Source organism: Juglans microcarpa x Juglans regia, chromosome 3D (assembly GCF_004785595.1).
Source record: "Juglans microcarpa x Juglans regia isolate MS1-56 chromosome 3D, Jm3101_v1.0, whole genome shotgun sequence".
NCBI classification, from domain to species: Eukaryota; Viridiplantae; Streptophyta; class Magnoliopsida; order Fagales; family Juglandaceae; genus Juglans; species Juglans microcarpa x Juglans regia.
In genome coordinates this window covers 35,867,969-35,886,099 of record NC_054598.1, presented here as the reverse complement: position 1 = coordinate 35,886,099, position 18,131 = coordinate 35,867,969, and the positions used below count along the sequence as shown (strand labels likewise).

At 33.5% G+C, this 18,131-nt stretch overlaps 2 protein-coding genes across 3 annotated transcripts in view; one reads left to right on the top strand and one right to left on the bottom strand.

Annotated features, from left to right (window-relative positions):
• The window catches only part of LOC121254957, a 24,537-nt gene extending 13,553 nt beyond the window's left edge, over positions 1 to 10,984 (bottom strand). Inside the window, exon 1 of the mRNA XM_041155205.1 lies at positions 10,967 to 10,984. The gene's annotated coding sequence lies outside the window, so the exon portion shown is untranslated. The remainder of the gene's footprint in view (positions 1 to 10,966) is intronic.
• LOC121254958 (late embryogenesis abundant protein At5g17165-like) overlaps positions 1 to 18,131 on the top strand; it is a 25,425-nt gene extending 7,294 nt beyond the window's left edge. The window contains exons 2-3 of one of the 2 annotated variants that reach the window (XM_041155207.1): positions 14,131 to 14,321; positions 17,597 to 18,131. In XM_041155207.1, the coding sequence (XP_041011141.1) occupies positions 14,206 to 14,321; positions 17,597 to 17,873 (393 nt within the window). In that variant the 5' untranslated portion in view covers positions 14,131 to 14,205 and the 3' untranslated portion in view covers positions 17,874 to 18,131. Of the gene's footprint in view, positions 1 to 14,037; positions 14,322 to 17,596 lie in introns of those variants that run through there. The other variant, XM_041155206.1, reaches the window with a different exon arrangement.

Genomic DNA, 18,131 nt, shown 5'->3' with positions numbered 1-18,131 from the left:
ATATGATTTGCATACTTTATTTTCTTCCAACTTGTCTTTCCTTGATTTGCACACTTCATTTTGTCCACAGGATCTTTTAATTTGTTGTTCTTGCTACTAGATGGAAACTGAATCTCGGTTGACAGTTCATCCCCAAATTTCCTTGTAAACTTTTCAAGTATCCTCTGTAGCGACCAGTTAAAGACTTGATAGAAAACAGGCCAGATTTTTAGTCCTACAGATCTCCTACCCAAGTGTATTTCAATTTTTTTTTTATCATTTTCTTTTAAATATTTCTTTACCATTATTCTTTTTAAAGAGCCGCAGGTCATATGTCCAATTGTAACCCTGTCTCAATTTTATTAATAAGCCTTCACTTGTGGCGGAGGAAAACCGTGGTTACAACCGAAGGCCTGGGATTATAAATATAAAAATAAAACCAAAACCAGACCTCAAAAAAACCAAAGAAACTCGACAACAAGACTAAAACCAAAAGAAACAAGACCGAACACAGAGAATGACCTGCAAGAAACAAACCTGCACAAAACATAAAGTCAATAAGAACTTAAACCAAGGCAAGAAAGACATACCTGGAGAGAAGTCCCCTAGCAAACTCTACGAACTTTCCGAATATAGGGCAAGCCCCCTCTGTCAAGCCTAATGTTGCCTTTAATAGGAGTAGGCAACTCAGATAACGAAGTCCAAGAACCAGTTAAACCTTTAGCACCCATTTTAGCAAATCCATCAGTAACCGAATTACTTTCTCGATAGCAGTGAACAAAAGAAACATGGAGACCAGCTAGTCGACTTTGTATTTCTTCCCAATAATCTTCCATATACCACAGGCCACATCTTTAAGATCTCAACCAGTTAATCACTAACATGGAATCCAATTCAATCTCCACAAATAGAAGACCCATCTGATCAATGTGCCAAAGGCCATGAAGTAAACCCATCAATTCGGCAGAGTTGTTCAAATTATGACCAGTTGCAATGGAAAACCCACAAACCAAGTCCCCTAATAATACCACCCGCACTCGAAGGATCGGGATTACCAAGAGAGCAACCATCCACATTCATCTTAACTCAACCTGGCTTAGGATGTTTCCACATCACCGGAAGGGCAATCTCCTTCCTCAAGGCATTTAAAGGCAGATTGAAACAGTGTAAAATACCTTCATCACGCCAAGTGAGCACACTGACTTCCTTCAGTTTTAAAGCAATCCAAAACACCCAATATTTTATGGAACACCAAACCTGTTGAACCGATTCCATCAGGCCTTCCATCCTAGCCTTACAGCGACGCCCCATAGCCGCCAAGAAATGATAGCCGGGAGAAAACGAAGTAATTGACCAGTACGGTTAGAATTTCTCGCCCGCATATGACAACAATCCACCCTCTGTCTCCATGAACTACCTTCCATCAAAGGAACTCCAAGAACAACCGAGCAAATTCTCCAAATTTTTTCGACAAAATCCCCTTTCACTAGAACATGATTAAGGTCTTCATCACCATAAATCGAACAACAGTCACAACGGGAAACTATAGGAATACCAATTTTGCGGATACGGTCATCCACTTGAAGACAATCATGAATGGTCTTCCACATTGTAATCGGAATTTTTTTGGGAAGAGCAGGATTCCAGACCCATTTAGCCTAAGAAAATTCTGGACCCCTCGAACGAATACAATTCCACGCACTTTTAGTAGAGAATTTCCCATCTGCATGCGGGAGCCAAATCATCACATCTTGCCCATCTTTAGGGTTTGTTTGTTTTTGCAGATGAGATGAGTTAAGATTAAAATTAAAAAGTTGAATAAAATATTATTAGAATATATTTTTTAATATTATTTTTGTTTTAGGATTTGAAAAAGTTGAATTGTTTATTTTATTTTGTATTGGAAGTTGAGAAAGTTGTAATGATGAGATGAGATGAGATGAGATGTTTTCTGAAAACAAACGAGACCTTAGTCCTACCAAGCTGCAAGATAATCTCTTCAACTTTTTGGTGGCCAATCAACCGAGTAAATAACTCCAAATTCCAACCCGATTCAGTTTTACAATTTTCCAATTAAAGATTCGGCAAATCAGAAATCTGAGTACTCTCACATAAAGGAGCAGGATCGTACCAATTATCACGCCAAAAATAAAGGTTTCCCTCCCATACTTTTCATTTAGAATGAGCTTGCACAAGAGGAATACTTTGCAAAATCATCTTCCAAAAAAGGGACCCTTTCTTTGTATCCACTATAGAAATATGTCTATCACCAACGTATTTGGCATGAAAGAAATTAGACCAAAGAGAATTACCTTTCAATAAATTTTAGGCTAACTTCATGTGAAGAGATGACTGCACTTCTTTCAGATTACAAATACCCATACCACCTTCTGAGACCGGCTTACAAATATCCTCCCAAGAATGCCATTTTTTCTTAGTTTTGCCATCTTTGATGCCCTAGAAATAAGTACTGATGATTCTTTGAAGTTTCTCAAGAGCAACTTTAGGCATCCTTAAGATGGAAAGACTATGAACAGGAATACTTTGGAGCACATGTTTGATAAGAATCAACCACGCCCCACTAGATAACAATCTAGCTTGCCAATCCTCTAACTTAGCCTGGACTTTAGCAATCAAGTCATCAACGTGAACAATCTTCTGTCTACCGAAAATAATAGAAACACCCAAATATTTGAAAAGAAAACATCCTTCCATAAAACCAGTGAGACGAAGGAGATCCCGGCGTCTAGACAGAGAAATATGCGAAGAAAAAAATATATTGGATTTCCTTTGGCTGACAACTTGCCCCGACCATCGTTTATAAGTCTTCAACACCTCAAGAATAGCTCTCAATGAAGCCTTTCCCCCATTGCAAAAAAGTACTATATCATCAGCGTAGAGCAGGTGAGAAATAATAAGGGAACCCCTAGGATGATAAAATGGAATGATCTTGCCCATATCAACCTGTTTTTTTATCAATCTCGAAAAAATTTCCTCAACTAAAATAAACAAATAAAGGGAAATAGGATCACTTTGCCGCAACCCTCGACCCCTTTTAAAGAATTCTTTGGGGAACACCATTCATAACCACAGAGAACCAAGGATTAGAAATGCAATGTCTAATCAGAACATGTACCAGAAAGGACCAATCCACACTATCATAAGCTTTTGCCATATCAATCTTTAGAGCGACATTACCACCATGCGATGGTTTATTGATAGAGTGAATCATCTCTTGAGTGACATTAATATTTTCAAAGATGCTGCGACCCGAAAGAAAGATCCCTTGTTCCGGAGAAATAATTTTAGCAAGTAAAGGGGAGAGACGGTTAACCATAATTTTGGAGCAAATCTTATAGAACACTATGCAAGGATTAATCGGCTTAAACTTATCAAAGCTCGTTGGATTGTCCACCTTTGGAATTAAAATAAAAAAAAAATAGCATTAAAAAAACTGAGGAAGAGCCATACCTTGAAAAAACTCCGCCACAGCCTTAACAACATCAATACCCACTATATGCCAACAAGAACGATAGAAACTCGATCCAAATCCATCAGGACCCGGGCTGCTATTTTCCAGAATAGAACATAGTGCATCATATACTTCTTGAGCTAAAGGAACACGGGATATGGAATTATTATCAGCCAGCGAAATAACCGGTTGGACCAAATCCTCCAACAACGGCTCATCATGACGATTGCCAGCCTCCAAGAACTGAGAAAAATAAGATATAGCCCCATCATGTATCTGCTCAGGAGAGGATAGAATAGTGCCATCCTCAAACTTCATCTCTTTCACCTCTTTATGCTTACGACGACTGACAGCCCGTAAGAACACTGAGTTAGCTTCACCCTACTGAATCCAGCCTAGTTTAGCTTGTTGAGATAAGCGTTTTTCTTCCCTATCCAACCAAACAGAGAGCTCCATCTGGGAGGCAATTAAATCATCCTCAACGTCTTCTGAGAAAAAAAAAAAGATTGCAAATTGGTCTCCAAGCCCTTAATACGGTCCTCAAGAACGGCACTGTGTGTATTCATCCTACCAAAAATGTGCTTATTCCAAGATCTTAGCACAATCTTTAATCTTTTAAGTTTAGTCACAAGCCTATACAATCGTGAACCACCAACATCTTCACCATTTCAATAGCCCGAAACACAATAAAAAAATAGAGGATGAGAGACCCACATCTGTTGAAATTTAAAAGAAGGAAAGCCATAGGGAACAAATTAAGTCTCTAGTGAAACCTTCATCAGTGCATGATCAAAAGAAGTACGTGCCAAGTACTCCACATGGGCTTCAGGAAAGACATCCAGGGCCGCCGTATTGAAAAAGCAACAGTCAAGGCGCGCCTAGTGACGCGATCTACCAGAATGACCATTACACCAAGACAGATAATTCCCACTAAAAGGCATGTCAAGCAAACCTCAATAACCCACCCACTCATTAAATTCTTCCATAGCCAAGGCCAATCTCAGCCTACCCCCTCTACACTCCGACTCATTCCTAATAATATTGAAATTACCTATTACCATCCAAGGCAAATTGTGAATATTAGCATCCCTCAAATAATCCCAAAGCCTTTTATGTTCCAAGTAGGAACATTTGGCATAGACAAAAGAAAAAATGAACACTTTTAACTAATCTTTAATCCAAGCTGTCAAAAATTGATCCCCCATACAATCAACAACAAGATCTAATTCCTAAGACCAAAACATCCATATCTTGCCTCCGCCATCAACAGTAGAATAACAACAATCAAAACACAATCTATCACGCCACATATCTAAATGAGAGTTACTTACCATTGGCTTCGCAATAACAAGAAGTTTAGGATGAAACTTGGAAACCAATTTCTTAAGACACTTCCTTGAAGTTCCAACACCCCGAGCATTCTAAAAAATATAAGATGTCTTCATAGATTAAGACGGGAGGGCTTGCTTACAATCCTGGAAGATCCTCTTATTTTAATTCATTTCCCATTCCACTTCTTTGCCGAGAGAATATCCGAATCTGAAACAATTGGATTTTCTTTAGCAATATGCTCCAAGACCTCTTCCGACTGAGAGTCCGAATAGACTTGGCCTTCAAGATAATCTTTCATGCCTTCTACCCCTTTGAAAATCTGATTACAACCTTTCTGGACAAGGAGAGCAACAATTCTACAGTGTTTTAGATTAGCACCGTTGGCCTCATCAAAATTCACAGCATCATCTAGATTGTCACACGTTGCACCAACTGTCATCAACCCCTCCTTCGGAAATTCCACTTCATTAATAAAACCAGGTTGTAATCTATCTCGGTCCAAACTCATCTGCAGACTATCATCTCCTTCTAAAGATGTAACAGCTGTCATCAACCCCTCTTTCGAGAGGTTAAAAAAATATATAATTTTATTAATATTCATTATTTTAATTAACTACAATTAAAAAATAAAAAAAAAAAATCAAATAAAAATAATAATAATAATAAGATTGGTGGATTACCAGTTTCTTTTCGGCCATGGTAGAGGGGAGTATTATCTCGAAGAAGTGTGCCAGTCTCGTACCTGCCGCAGTAGAATTTGACCGGCGTCGGTGATCTTACTTTAGTCTCGGATACCACGCTCTCCGCGTGAATTTTAGAGGCCTGACAGAATGGCTGGTTCAGTACGATTCTGTATCGTGCGGAATCCATACACCGTACAATCGATGTTGACGGTAAATTTATTATTTTAAGGCATTCGTACTAAAAAAAACTTAAATACAAGTTTAATCTTAAAATATTATTTTATGTTGTAATATCCGAGTAGCGGCCCGTTGGAGTTGCTCCCTCGGTCGGGTGTTTGAATATGATATGAGACCGAGGCTCCTCGTTTCAATCCAACAATCTTTAAAAAGCCCCATTAAGTTTTTAGGACCAGATTGGTTAGTATTATTCTTAATTGGCCCATCAGAGGTTAATGCAATTAATTTTGGCCTTGAATTGAGAATGAAAAAGGCAATATTAGAGCATTGCCAACGCCAAGTGCAAATTTTACCTTTTTTGGTCACAAAATTTCTACATTGAACTAGCTATAGCCATACTTTTTAGTTTTGAGCTCTTTCCTCAATTTCCCTCCCTTTCTCGCCCTTTCTGGTAATTTTTCTTGCCAAATTACTTTTCTTTTATGATGAGGTTTCCAACTGAGGGTATATTTATTTTCAATCATTATCAGCTTAATACACAATATAAAAATATAAATAGCAAAATATACTTATTTTCTATCATAGTTTTTTTTAGTTTTTTATTTTTTATTTTTTTGGTTAATACGGAGTAGTTGGTTTGTGAATCTCACAATGCTATGAATGTATGTAGCAATATGGGTGCGTAAAGTTAATGTGCATTCGAGTGACTTGTCGTACTACAAATTAAAGTTAATGACTACTTGTTGGCAAAAGAAGAAGGGTTGGTAAAAATTAGTTTGTTGGTTTTAAGAATTGTTATATAATTTTTTTTATCAAATATTATTAAAATATATAAAGTGTATTTGCAAAATATTAAAAAAGAAATTTATTAAATATTATTAAAATATATAATATAATATTATTATTTTAATTTTAAGATGGCTAGTCTAATGTGGACTCAAATAGTCAAAAATTAATATTATAGCCAAAATGTAAGATTCTAGCCAAATTTTAGATGCCATTACCAATGCTCTTAGAAGGAAATTCCAAGATAGTGATTAATACAGTACAACAGAAGAAAAAGAATGAAAGCTATTTTCAAATGCTCATCTCTGTTAATGTCTATGTAACAGTGCAAGTTATGTATGAATGAGGTTTTCAAAAAAATAAAAAATAATAGTCCTCCAAAATATGATAAAAAATTCAAAATTTATTTATTTTTATTTTTATTTTTATTTGCCTAAAAGAGATAGATCAGTCCGACGGAGGAAAGAATGAACGGAAGAGAAGTAAAGATAAAAAGATTATACGATGATGATTCAGTTGGAACCAGTTGCCCACACACTGATCCCTAGCTAGCTCGACCGTGGATCTGCTTCGCCTTTTTGCCCGAATGAACCTTAATTATTCTATTAATTCCATGTGTCTATTTTTTTTAAAAAAAATATATATAATAATTAAATAAAATAAGATGGAAGAAGTTGATAAAACTTTTTAAATCCGACCCGGAGCATACCGAGCTCGCTCGAGCAGATGGAAATATTTTACGAAAAATGATTTATCCATAATATTTTATATAATATATTATATAACAATGAAAAGTATTTTTATAAAGTTATGTTATTTTTATAAAAATATTTATTATTTAACATATTATTATATATTACATTATAAAAAATATTATGAGTATATCATTACTCATATTCTACAGCTTCAAATGACAAATCTACGTACGTTTGACATGACAGACTATGCATGCACTACTGCGATCGATACATTTCAAGGTGACAATTGAGAAAGACCTGGACGAGAAAGCGTAGCTTTCTACTTATTTTTTACACCAACTTAGCCGTTCTGTATATGGAGAGGTCCGATCATGTGATGCGAGCACTCAATAATTAAGCCACCCGATAAGTTTTTATATTGGAATTATGTTTAATTTTATAAACAAATTATAGTTTTCCTTTTCCATATTTATTTTTAGTCAAACTTAGCAAAAAAATTGTTTTTTGCTTTTTATAAAAGTATTGTCTACCTTACTGAGTGATCTTCTGAGGTACAAAGAAAAAAATCTGATTGTCATGTGAAAAATATTTTATTCAGATTTTATGAAAATATATTTATAAATTAATATAACTTAATGTTATATATTAGATAATAAAATTATTTATATTATAAAATAAATTTAATGCATTATATAAAATTATTTAAATTTATAAATTTGTTTTTATAAAATTATTTTTTTTGCTACCAAACAGACTTTATCTTTGCTTAAAAAAAAAAAAAAAAAAAAAAAAAAAAAGAGACTTTATCTTTGTGTCCAGTTTTTGTTGTCAACGAGGTGTTGCATCCTTTTCGATCTCTTGGTAATAGTTGGTATGCAGATAGAATTTTGCCGCAGTTTTGAATTAATGCATTGAATATATGAATTATTGTTATTATTGATAACAATAATGATAAAACAAACCAAGAATGATATAGATCCTGATCAATGTAAGAACTGACCAGGATTATTTTATAAAATTACTTTTTTTTATAAATTTATAAAAATGATCATTTTTTCTTAAAATAGTTTTTAAATCGATAGAAATATGTTTTAAAGTTAAGCTTCTAAACATAGGGAACAGTTCTATTTAATTAGAGAAATTTGTATTCGCAACACATCTCAATTCATCTCAACTCATCTCATTACTATTCATTACTATTCATCAACTTTTAACTCACAAATCTCACTACTATTCACAACTCATCACACTACTATTCACAATCCATCTCAACTCATATTCGAATTCAAATGAAGTCCTTCTATACAGTTGTCTATATCGTATATTAGACTTAATTTTTTAAATTTTTTTATTCATATTAAATTAAAAGAATTATTTTATTCATCATCTCTACGTCACAAATTTACTTGAAAAAAAAATTAAAATAATATGATATAAAGATGATTAGAAGAATTTTTTAAAGAGTAATGTTATATACCACACTCTCATTCTATTTTGATCATACTTAGTGATATGTGGCACATTCGTCACCATTAAATGATAAAGAAGTATGTAATAAATGATCATTTAATAATAATAAATATATCACATCATACTTAATAAAATGAAAATAAAATATTAGTATAGTGTATAGAATTTTCTTTTTTAAAAATAGTTTATAACGAGCTTTAGCTTTTAAAATTCATCCATTTCTGATTATGAAAGCTCTTAGAATTCATTCATTTCTGATTATTTCTTTTACCTAATGAGGAATGATTTGTATAAATTTTAAATAGACAAGTTCGATATAAGTTTTTATAAAAAAGTAAACTCCACTTTAAAAAAATATAAAAAAAACTATTATTTACAAGTAGAATCTATTATTTTATAAAAAATTTATATAAAATTTATCTATTTATAACTTATATCGTTGGGATTACTCTTACCTAATTAATAAGGTTTTTTAAAATTATTTTATAGAAACGACGATGGCCAGAAATCAGACGTGAAAGGACATATAATGGTTATTAGCTCATCAGTCCTTTCAAAGATTATTTTAATTTTGTTTTTATGATTTTTGTTTGTTGATTGAACCGCTGAGGTCCTTTCGAAGGAGAGTCGCAGGATATATTCGTTACGTGTATGGTGTATCTAACGCGTGAACAAAAGGTAACGCCGTTATTGACTTTCCACCGGCAAACTGTTCCTACTAATTTAGAACGAAAATGATAACGTCACTGTACCGAGATTTTCTATCTACTTATATATATTTTTTTAATTTAACGATTAGGGAATTATTTTTTAACATATTTTTAATTTTTTTAAAAAGAACATTTAAAGAAATTTTAAAAATAATTTTAAAAAAAAAGTACAAAACGCACTGTCGGTAAAAAAGTCTCGACAGAAAGGATCGGTGGACGTAGCAACGTCCAATTTAGAATATTCATGTGAAATTTTATACAATTATTTAAAAATAGATAAACTTATATCATACTTATCATTTAGGATTGTTTGGGCAATAAGAGGTTATGAAAAAATTTTATAAATAGTATTGAAATAGTTTTTTAAGATGTTTTATTGGATTTTAAAAAATAAGAGATAAAAAATTTGATAAAAATATTATAAAATTAAAATATTATTATAATCCGATTTTTTATATTATTTTTGCTTTAGAATTTAAAAAGTTTTAATTTTTATGTTTTGTTTGAAAGTTTAAAAAAGATGTAATAATTAGATAAAAAAATTCAAAATTTGAAATTGAAAAGGGACTCTATTTAAGTGATATTTATTATTCGAAAATGAAATTTTGAGAAATTTTGATAAAAGATTACATTATTTGTATTTCCAAACAAGTCCTCAATAAAATCACTACATTTTGTATCCACAAATAAATTTATGAACAGTAAATTATTCATGAACAATATTTTACTATTACGAGTGTATTTGTGCATACAAAATTTTCGTGTGTTTCTACTCTTTTTTTTTTTTAATGTGTTTCTACTCTTAATACCATTTATGCGATATTGACAACATTTAACATGAATATTAAATCTATCTGCTTATAAATTGAATTATTATTATGGGTGTAATCGGTTCGGTTTTGAATAAAAGTTGGGACCGAATTGATATGCACCGGTTTTACAAAATTATTTTATATATAAATTATATATTATATATAAAATTATATACAATAAAAAAAATTATAATCTATATGAACCAGTCCGGTCTTAGAAATAGAAAAAGAAAAATTAGAGCCGGACCCATTTTGACTGGTTTTAAAAAAAATAAAACTGGTACCGGACCTAACCAAACTAGGTACCGAATCAAACCCACCAGTAAACTAGGTACTGGACCAAACCCACCAGTTCGGTCCAGTCCAATTCGGTTTACCAATTCACCAGTTTTTTGTTACACCCTTAATTATTATATTAAATTACATATGTAAGGGGATTTTCCCTTCATGGCCCAAGAAGCCCAATTAAGCATGGCCCAGAACTGAAAGCCATTTACCGAGCTCATCAGAAGGCTCTTTTGTACCTGACACTAGGGGTAGGCAGCGGGGCCCCGGCCTCGCTGCCCCGCCCCGCCTCGCTACCGCTCGGCCCCCGATCAACGGGGTGGAACCTCCTGTCCGTCAAATGGGGGGGGAGGGTGGCCTCGCCGGCATCTGACCCCCATGGCGGGGGCAGGGACAGGAACGAGATAGGGGCAACCCCAGCCCCGTCCCGTTTCCTTATATATATATATATATATATATATATATATATATAAAAATAACCCAGGATAGTGAAACGACGTCATTTCCTTTTTATTTAGAATCCCCCCCTCAACCTGCGATCTCTCTCTCTCTCTCTCTCTCTCTCTCTCTCTCTCTCTCTCTCCGTCTCGCAGCTCCGTGACCGTCGCTCACTCACCGCACTCTTTGTGGTCCATTGCTTGCCGTCGCCGCTGCCTTCTGTCAGTCACAGTTCATCTCCGTCGCCAAGGCCCGAAGGTAAGTCCATAAGAAACCCATCTTGACATCTCTTACAATTTATTTTGTAATTTATTTTATGAAATGGAGATTGGGGGAATGATGGAGTGTAATCGGAGATGGAGAATGGAATTTTGTGAATTGTGTGCTGTGGAGACTTGATTGTGCATGTGGTTCTTGTGTGAATTTGTCATGGACTTGTGAATCTGTGATTGTTTTTTTTTTTCAATTTTTTGTAAATACCCTAATTTAGGGTTTCGGATTGGCTACGGTTACCTCCGATACAGTATAACTTTGTATTGGACCTACCATTGCCATGGTTTGCACAAATTGTCCTTTATTTGTTTTTTTTATTTATAATTTTATATCATATTTTAGTATCTAATTATTTTGCTTGTTTTAATTTTAGCTTTCATATTTTCAATATACAATTATACATATGCCCAATCCTAATAACCGATCTATGCTCATCTGCCTCATTTTCATGACTTCATCTCAAATTCCAATTGCCAATGCCCAATCCCAATCTCATCTCAAAATGTACTTTTAATATTTAATATTTTAATTTTTTTAATTTTTGTTTCATTTTATAACTTTATAATTCTAATTTGTTTTATTTTAAACTTATTAATATTTCAGTTTTTAAGGTTTTATAACTAATTAACGTTTTATGATCTTGATTTTCAATCTTATAACAGTCGACACAACTCACCACTCAGTGAATTCACCCCTACACAGCGCTACACCGCCATCCCAAATTGATCAAATTTTCAAGTTATGAGTTATAATTGTTAATTTTCAATTAAGTGTAATGTTGCTACAATTTGTAATATTTAATATTTTTAGAGGAGTTTGTAATAGCTTAAGTTTATTAGTTCTCTTAGAGTCTTAATTTGTATAATTGTAAATTGTAATTTGTAATAACTTAGTAGTTAATAGTTGAAATTTAGTATATAGTTCTATCTATATATATATATATGTATATACTATATATTTTTTCAATTTTTACATATATTTAATTTTTTTAGTTAAATTATGGGCCCAAAAAGGGTCCAGAAAAATGTACTGGGCCGAAGGCCCATTAGGGGGGCGGACGGATTGGGGTGCCACCCCGCCCCCCGTTGAACGGACAGGGTACCCCGCCCCCGCCCATGCGGGGGAGGGGTGCCCCTGCCCTGTAACATAGAACAGGCGTGATACACGAGAAACCGTTGATCTACTAACATAGAAGACATAAATACGCTACATTAACAACGCCGTCACAGAGCCATGACATACTTAAAAACTTTGACACAAGGAACAATATGGGGAACATGGACGTCATGGTAGCATGCACTATCTGCTTCTCATACCTGTAGTATAAATAGTAAATCTCAGATACGAGAATATCTCTCTGATTCCTAGACTTTCTTACTTATTTATTACATTCCAAGAATATTTACTAATTTTGATATCACAGCTTATCTGATTCTGATGCCGCCCTCTCAAAGTCATACTCTTTTCTACCTTGCGCATAACTCGTTTTTTAAAATCTGAGTTATCGGAACTTGGCCCAAAAGCGTGCTAAACATAACGTTAACAACGTCAGTTCATATAATAATAGTTTATAAGTTCTTTTATAGATCAATTATTTTTTGCACATTTATTAAAATATTTTAATAAATTCTTTAATCCCAATCTCTTTGCATGTATCAAATGTTTAACAAAATCAATTATTATTTTATATTTATTTTTCGATTATCTAACGAAACAATGAAGAGATCATTTTCAAAAAGTACTAATAAAAATCATTTTTCTGCTCTAACAATATAGAAATAAAATAATTGAAATGGTAAAAATCCAATATCGTAGCTTTCAAATGAGATGCCTAAACTTGATAAGAATATTGCTTAATGAAAATTGAGAATTGGGAATTTTCAGTTCTTACAAACCCATTTATTGATTTTTTTTTTTTGAAACTTCACTAGTTCATTAATAAATCGTGCTAAAGCACAGGGTAAATACTAAATACAGTTTGAAGACTCCTCCAATTCAACTACACATTCAGTTACTAATAAAACATTTTTTCCTAACTTATGAGCAACTAAATTGACCTCTCTGTGTACATGCCTAAAGTAACATGAATTGAACTGAGACATTAACATTTTAATGTCTAAGATAATCATTCTAAAGTAGTTATTCTGTTGATGCTTCTGTTGAATTGTCTTGACTACCAACTGCGTGTCATCTTTCATTACAACATTCGACATACTCAGTTTAAGGCAAAAAATGACTGCTTTAAGAGCAGTCATTGCTTCTGCTATTAGAGGGTATCTGGAGTTTGCAATAGCTAAATCAGTCTTCATTTGATTAACTATGTTTATCAATTGCTTTGGTTGAACTAATATGTTTTTAAAGACCAGTTCACTACACCATAAATTCCAAAGGGTCAATGAGAACTCCACCATTTCTTTCTTGTCAAGCTTGTGAAACATATTCTGCAAAATCTTTTCACAAATTTATTTATTTAATGTCAATGAGATTAATGCATGCCACATTAAAAATGAAAAATAATAAAAGAAAAGTAAAACTGGAAATTGTTGCAAGTTAACGGGGATGCTTAGGTGACAGACGGAATCTAAGAATAAAAGATAGAGCATATTCTGTGAAGATAAAAAGTAATGCTATCTCAAACCTTACACACCTTTTTTTTTTTTTGGAAAAAAAAAAATCATTTTTAAAAAACTAATTATTTTATATAAATTCTATATTTACTTATTTTTATTTTTTTTAAAAAAATACGTTGATGATTAATTACAAATATCATTTATCAACAAAAATGATAAAACGGGAACCTAAAAAGAAAGAAACGACGAAAGGTGTTGGGGCGGTACCGTTTGGTACAAGGTAAAAACGTACGGGTTAGGTGCGGACTAAGGAAACGAGGATGTTGTGACCGTTAACAACACAATACTCACCCACCAAAACGCATTCCTCTCTTTCCTTTTCCTTTATAAATACACCGGAAGGTGGATGCCCCTTGCCATTTCCTAACAGATAAAAGCAAACCCATCTCTCTCTCTCTCTCACTTAACACACTCTCTCGCTCTCTCTACTGTATTTTCCCTCGTTAGGTGCATTCATTGTATGGCCGCCAATTCCAAAAGCCGAGGGGTTGCTCTGAACTTGGGCAAGCGTGTCGTCAACCAGATCTGGACCTCCAACTCCCGTGATCCCTCCCTGCCTTCTGCTCTCACTCTCAGGTTCCACGCTCTTTCATTCTTCCCTTCCTTCGTTTGTTTATATGAAAATATTATGGGGTACGCTTCCTTTGATTTTTCTTCATAGTTTCTGTGAAAATTTCTTAGCTGGGGTTTGCTTTGACTTTCCCGGGAAAATTTCCCGACACAGTGGCTCCTAAGATTATCAGAAAGTTCATATATATATATATATATATAGAAGTTAATTAGTTTGTTAATTTGTTGCGTGTGTGATTGTGATCTGAGACGCTGATCAGGCGGGCATATAAAACAGTCTCTGGAAATTATTTTGATACTCTGTTCTTCACGATTATCTTTAACCATTAGATCATAAAACAGGGAGGCCTTGTTGTTTTGTACTTTTCCGTATTTTATAATTAATGAGAATATAGGAAACTGTTAGAATCTCTGTAAACATCTGGAATTCCTGTTCCTGATGGTTGGTGGAGGATAACTTTTAGGCGTCTTGGCACTTTTTCCTTTTTAACTTTTTGTTTCCCTTGGAAAATCAATTCCGCTTACGCCTTCTGTTCAATTCAATTTATTCATCTGTTTCGTTATATACTCTGTTTCATACATCTTCTTCCTTCTCTGCCATCTTCTCGGTATTTTTATTTCATTGAGTATATTTATTTATTTCTAAATTTAGGGAAAAAAAAAAGAGAGTTCACGGAATCTGACCTTTCATTTTCTTTGTTAATTATGCATCTTTCGGAGACCTTGATTTTCAACTTATTTAATTCTATATAACATATTTTGTTGAATAAATTACTATGTTACCTAAATTGCCGCCACCTCGGGTTAAAATTTAATTTGGACTGCCGGTGGATTTGGATCCAATTTCGATCACGATGATGACTAGATGATAGTGACATGATCTATTATTAGCCAATGCTTTTGGCTAAATTGTCATATGGTTATACGATCATCTTGTCTATAAATCGCCATACATGGCAATTTTGTCTTCCAAATTGATTGTGTAGAGTTTGGTCCCACATGTCACAACCCAACCTATTCTCATGTGGAGGCAAAGCTAAGAAGATTTTTTTTATTTTTTTATCATTTTAAAAAAATGCTTTTTAGGGTTTGATTGAAGTTTTGTATCTTTTAGGCCATCTTTGAATAGTGAGATGAGATTAGATGATTTTAAATGAAAATTAAAAGTTGAATAAAATATTATTATAATATTATTATTATTTTAAAATTTAAAAAAGTTAAATTATTTATTATATGTTATGTGTAAATTTTAAAAAATTGTAATAATGAAATGAGATGAGATGAAACCGTTTCTGTATGATTGTATCAAAACGGCCCTAATCTAAAGTCTAGAGCCATCAACTATCTAATTGGTACAAGGATTTTTCCTTCCCTTTTATTTTCTATCCTTCTTGGCCTGATTTTCCAGTCAAAAATTTTGAATTATTTTCTGTTTACACAATCACATACTCACGTCTTGACCATTTCCTCCTCTTTTTTTTTTTTTTGGTTGGTAAACTTCGTATACTCTTTATATATTGTTACTCCGAATTTTGATTGTGATCATGTCGTGCAAGAATTGACATCAGCTCTTTTTTCCTTTTGTTTTATTTTATTCCTTTTTCTTTTCTTTTGTTGGCATAAGACATATTCATTCCTATATTTTAACTCACGCATGTGATCCTAAGGTTAAAACAGTTGAGTTGAAGTCAATAGTTTCCTTAGAATTTATTTAAGTTTTGGGTATTCATGTGCTCAGAAAAAAATATTATTATTCTAAAAATAATATATTTTAAAGATTTGGGTGGTGTGAGTCGTGACTCAGCCTCCACCCAAGTGTGGCAAAAAATATTATTTGTCTGTTCAATGCCTGTCCCCTTAGATCTTGGGCTCGTCTTGCATCTTAATTTTAATATTGCTAGTAACTTGGATTATCCCATTAGAGAAGATTAATATCAATCGACTTATGTAGTCAGCAATTATCTCTTGCACTCTCATTTTGTTTAATTTATTTAATCACAAAAAAGTTTTGGGGGCTGAAGCCGCCTCTCTATTTATGGATGAGTATTTCAAAAAAGTTTTAATTTTACTTGATTATATGAAATATTTAATTCTGTATAATGGTACTTGGTTCTTGCGACACTGCAGTTTGTTTGTAATTGAACAACGCGAACGGTCCTTTGTACGTGCTTGGGCGTCGCCTCCTGCCTTTTGTCGTTTTATGGTGCAAAAGCCTAGGAAATCATGTAGTAGACCAGATATTTTAATGTCCAAAAATGTTGTTGGGGTCGGTTGGGTTGCCTTATCGTTATCTTCTTGGCTTGTCAGTGTGTCACGTGACTAGCAAATTTGATAGCTTAATTTTTTGACGGGGGCGTTTGAATGATAATCTTGACTTCTTGAAAGAGTAAAAGATCCATACATAATACACTTTATAATATATTTTATAATACGTGTTTTAAATTAAGAGTATTTTTATAAAATGATGTTATTTTTATAAGTTATTTTATAAAAATATCATTATTTTAAATATAATTATATAAATATTATAAAAAGTGATCTGAATTTATCATTTTTTTTCTTTAAAATAGAAAAGATAGTCCTGTGACACCTAACACCATCAAATGCATGTCCATACATACATAGATACGTGCCTCTGCCCTTTTACCCTTGGCCTGGTTGGTTTAGAGTTGGATGGATAATCTTTTTGCATTTTTAAAGATAAAGCTTTGATATTTTGTGGGAATGGGACCGTCATGGAGTTTTAGGTTTCAAGTTTCAACACATGGTGGGACACGTCTCTCTCTTTCACCATAGCATGACAAGGACATGGGTATTATAAATTTGATTTTTACCTTTTTTGCCCTTTCAAGTAAAAGAGTTTTATTATTTTAAAACTTAAAAAATAATGTTCTTTTTTCTTAGATTTGTCAAACAAATCACAACGACTAATACAATGTATTTTAAAGTGACTTCTCATTAATTAATTGATATATAAAATTACTTAAAAACACATTATATCATTGGATGTAATATATTTTGTTAAATGCTAAGCATACTTAAGACGTAGGAAATCCGAAGTTACCATATGTATTTATGTCCGTTGTATCTTCTCATGCCTGACATCTTCTCTCCTCTCAGCTTATCTTTGTAATCCAATAATTTATGTCATTCTGTACGATGTGCCAAACATGCTGCATTGTTCAATCTTGGATTCTTTGTTACAAATAATTGGTTTCATTTGCATATTCAAAACTAAAACATCATTAGTTAGTGTGTAATTACTAAAGTAATGACTTCAGGAGGGCTGCACACGCCTCGGTTTATGACAAGAACGAGGAGGACCACACTCCGAGCATTGTCCCGGACCATGTAATTCCGCCCCAGTCTGAAACCTACTGGGCTCCACACCCTCAAACCGGGGTATTTGGTCCCCCAGCAGAGCAAAACTCAGCTGCAGCCAGTGAGAGTGGCCTCCCCTCTTCGACCGTGGATGGTGGTGAGGGGTCTGTGCTTGAACAGAAGGCCTGGTTTCGCCATACCAACGTTGAGGACTCGGAGAAGCCTCATACCCTCTGACCACCACCCACAACAAACACAATAAGGTCAAGCTGGAACCGCAATATATAAGTAACTAAAATAAGTATATAGGCGTGGCGCATGTATGCGGCTGGCTTATGTAGTAGTATTTTGGTGAGACAAATGACACTGGCTTTTATGTTCATGGTATAGCTGAAAATGTATTTCATTATGGAACTCGCATATCCTGTTGATATGTCTGTGTGGTTGTGCTTTGTGTTTGCGCACAAGTTATTTGCTATAAAAGGCTTGGTTATG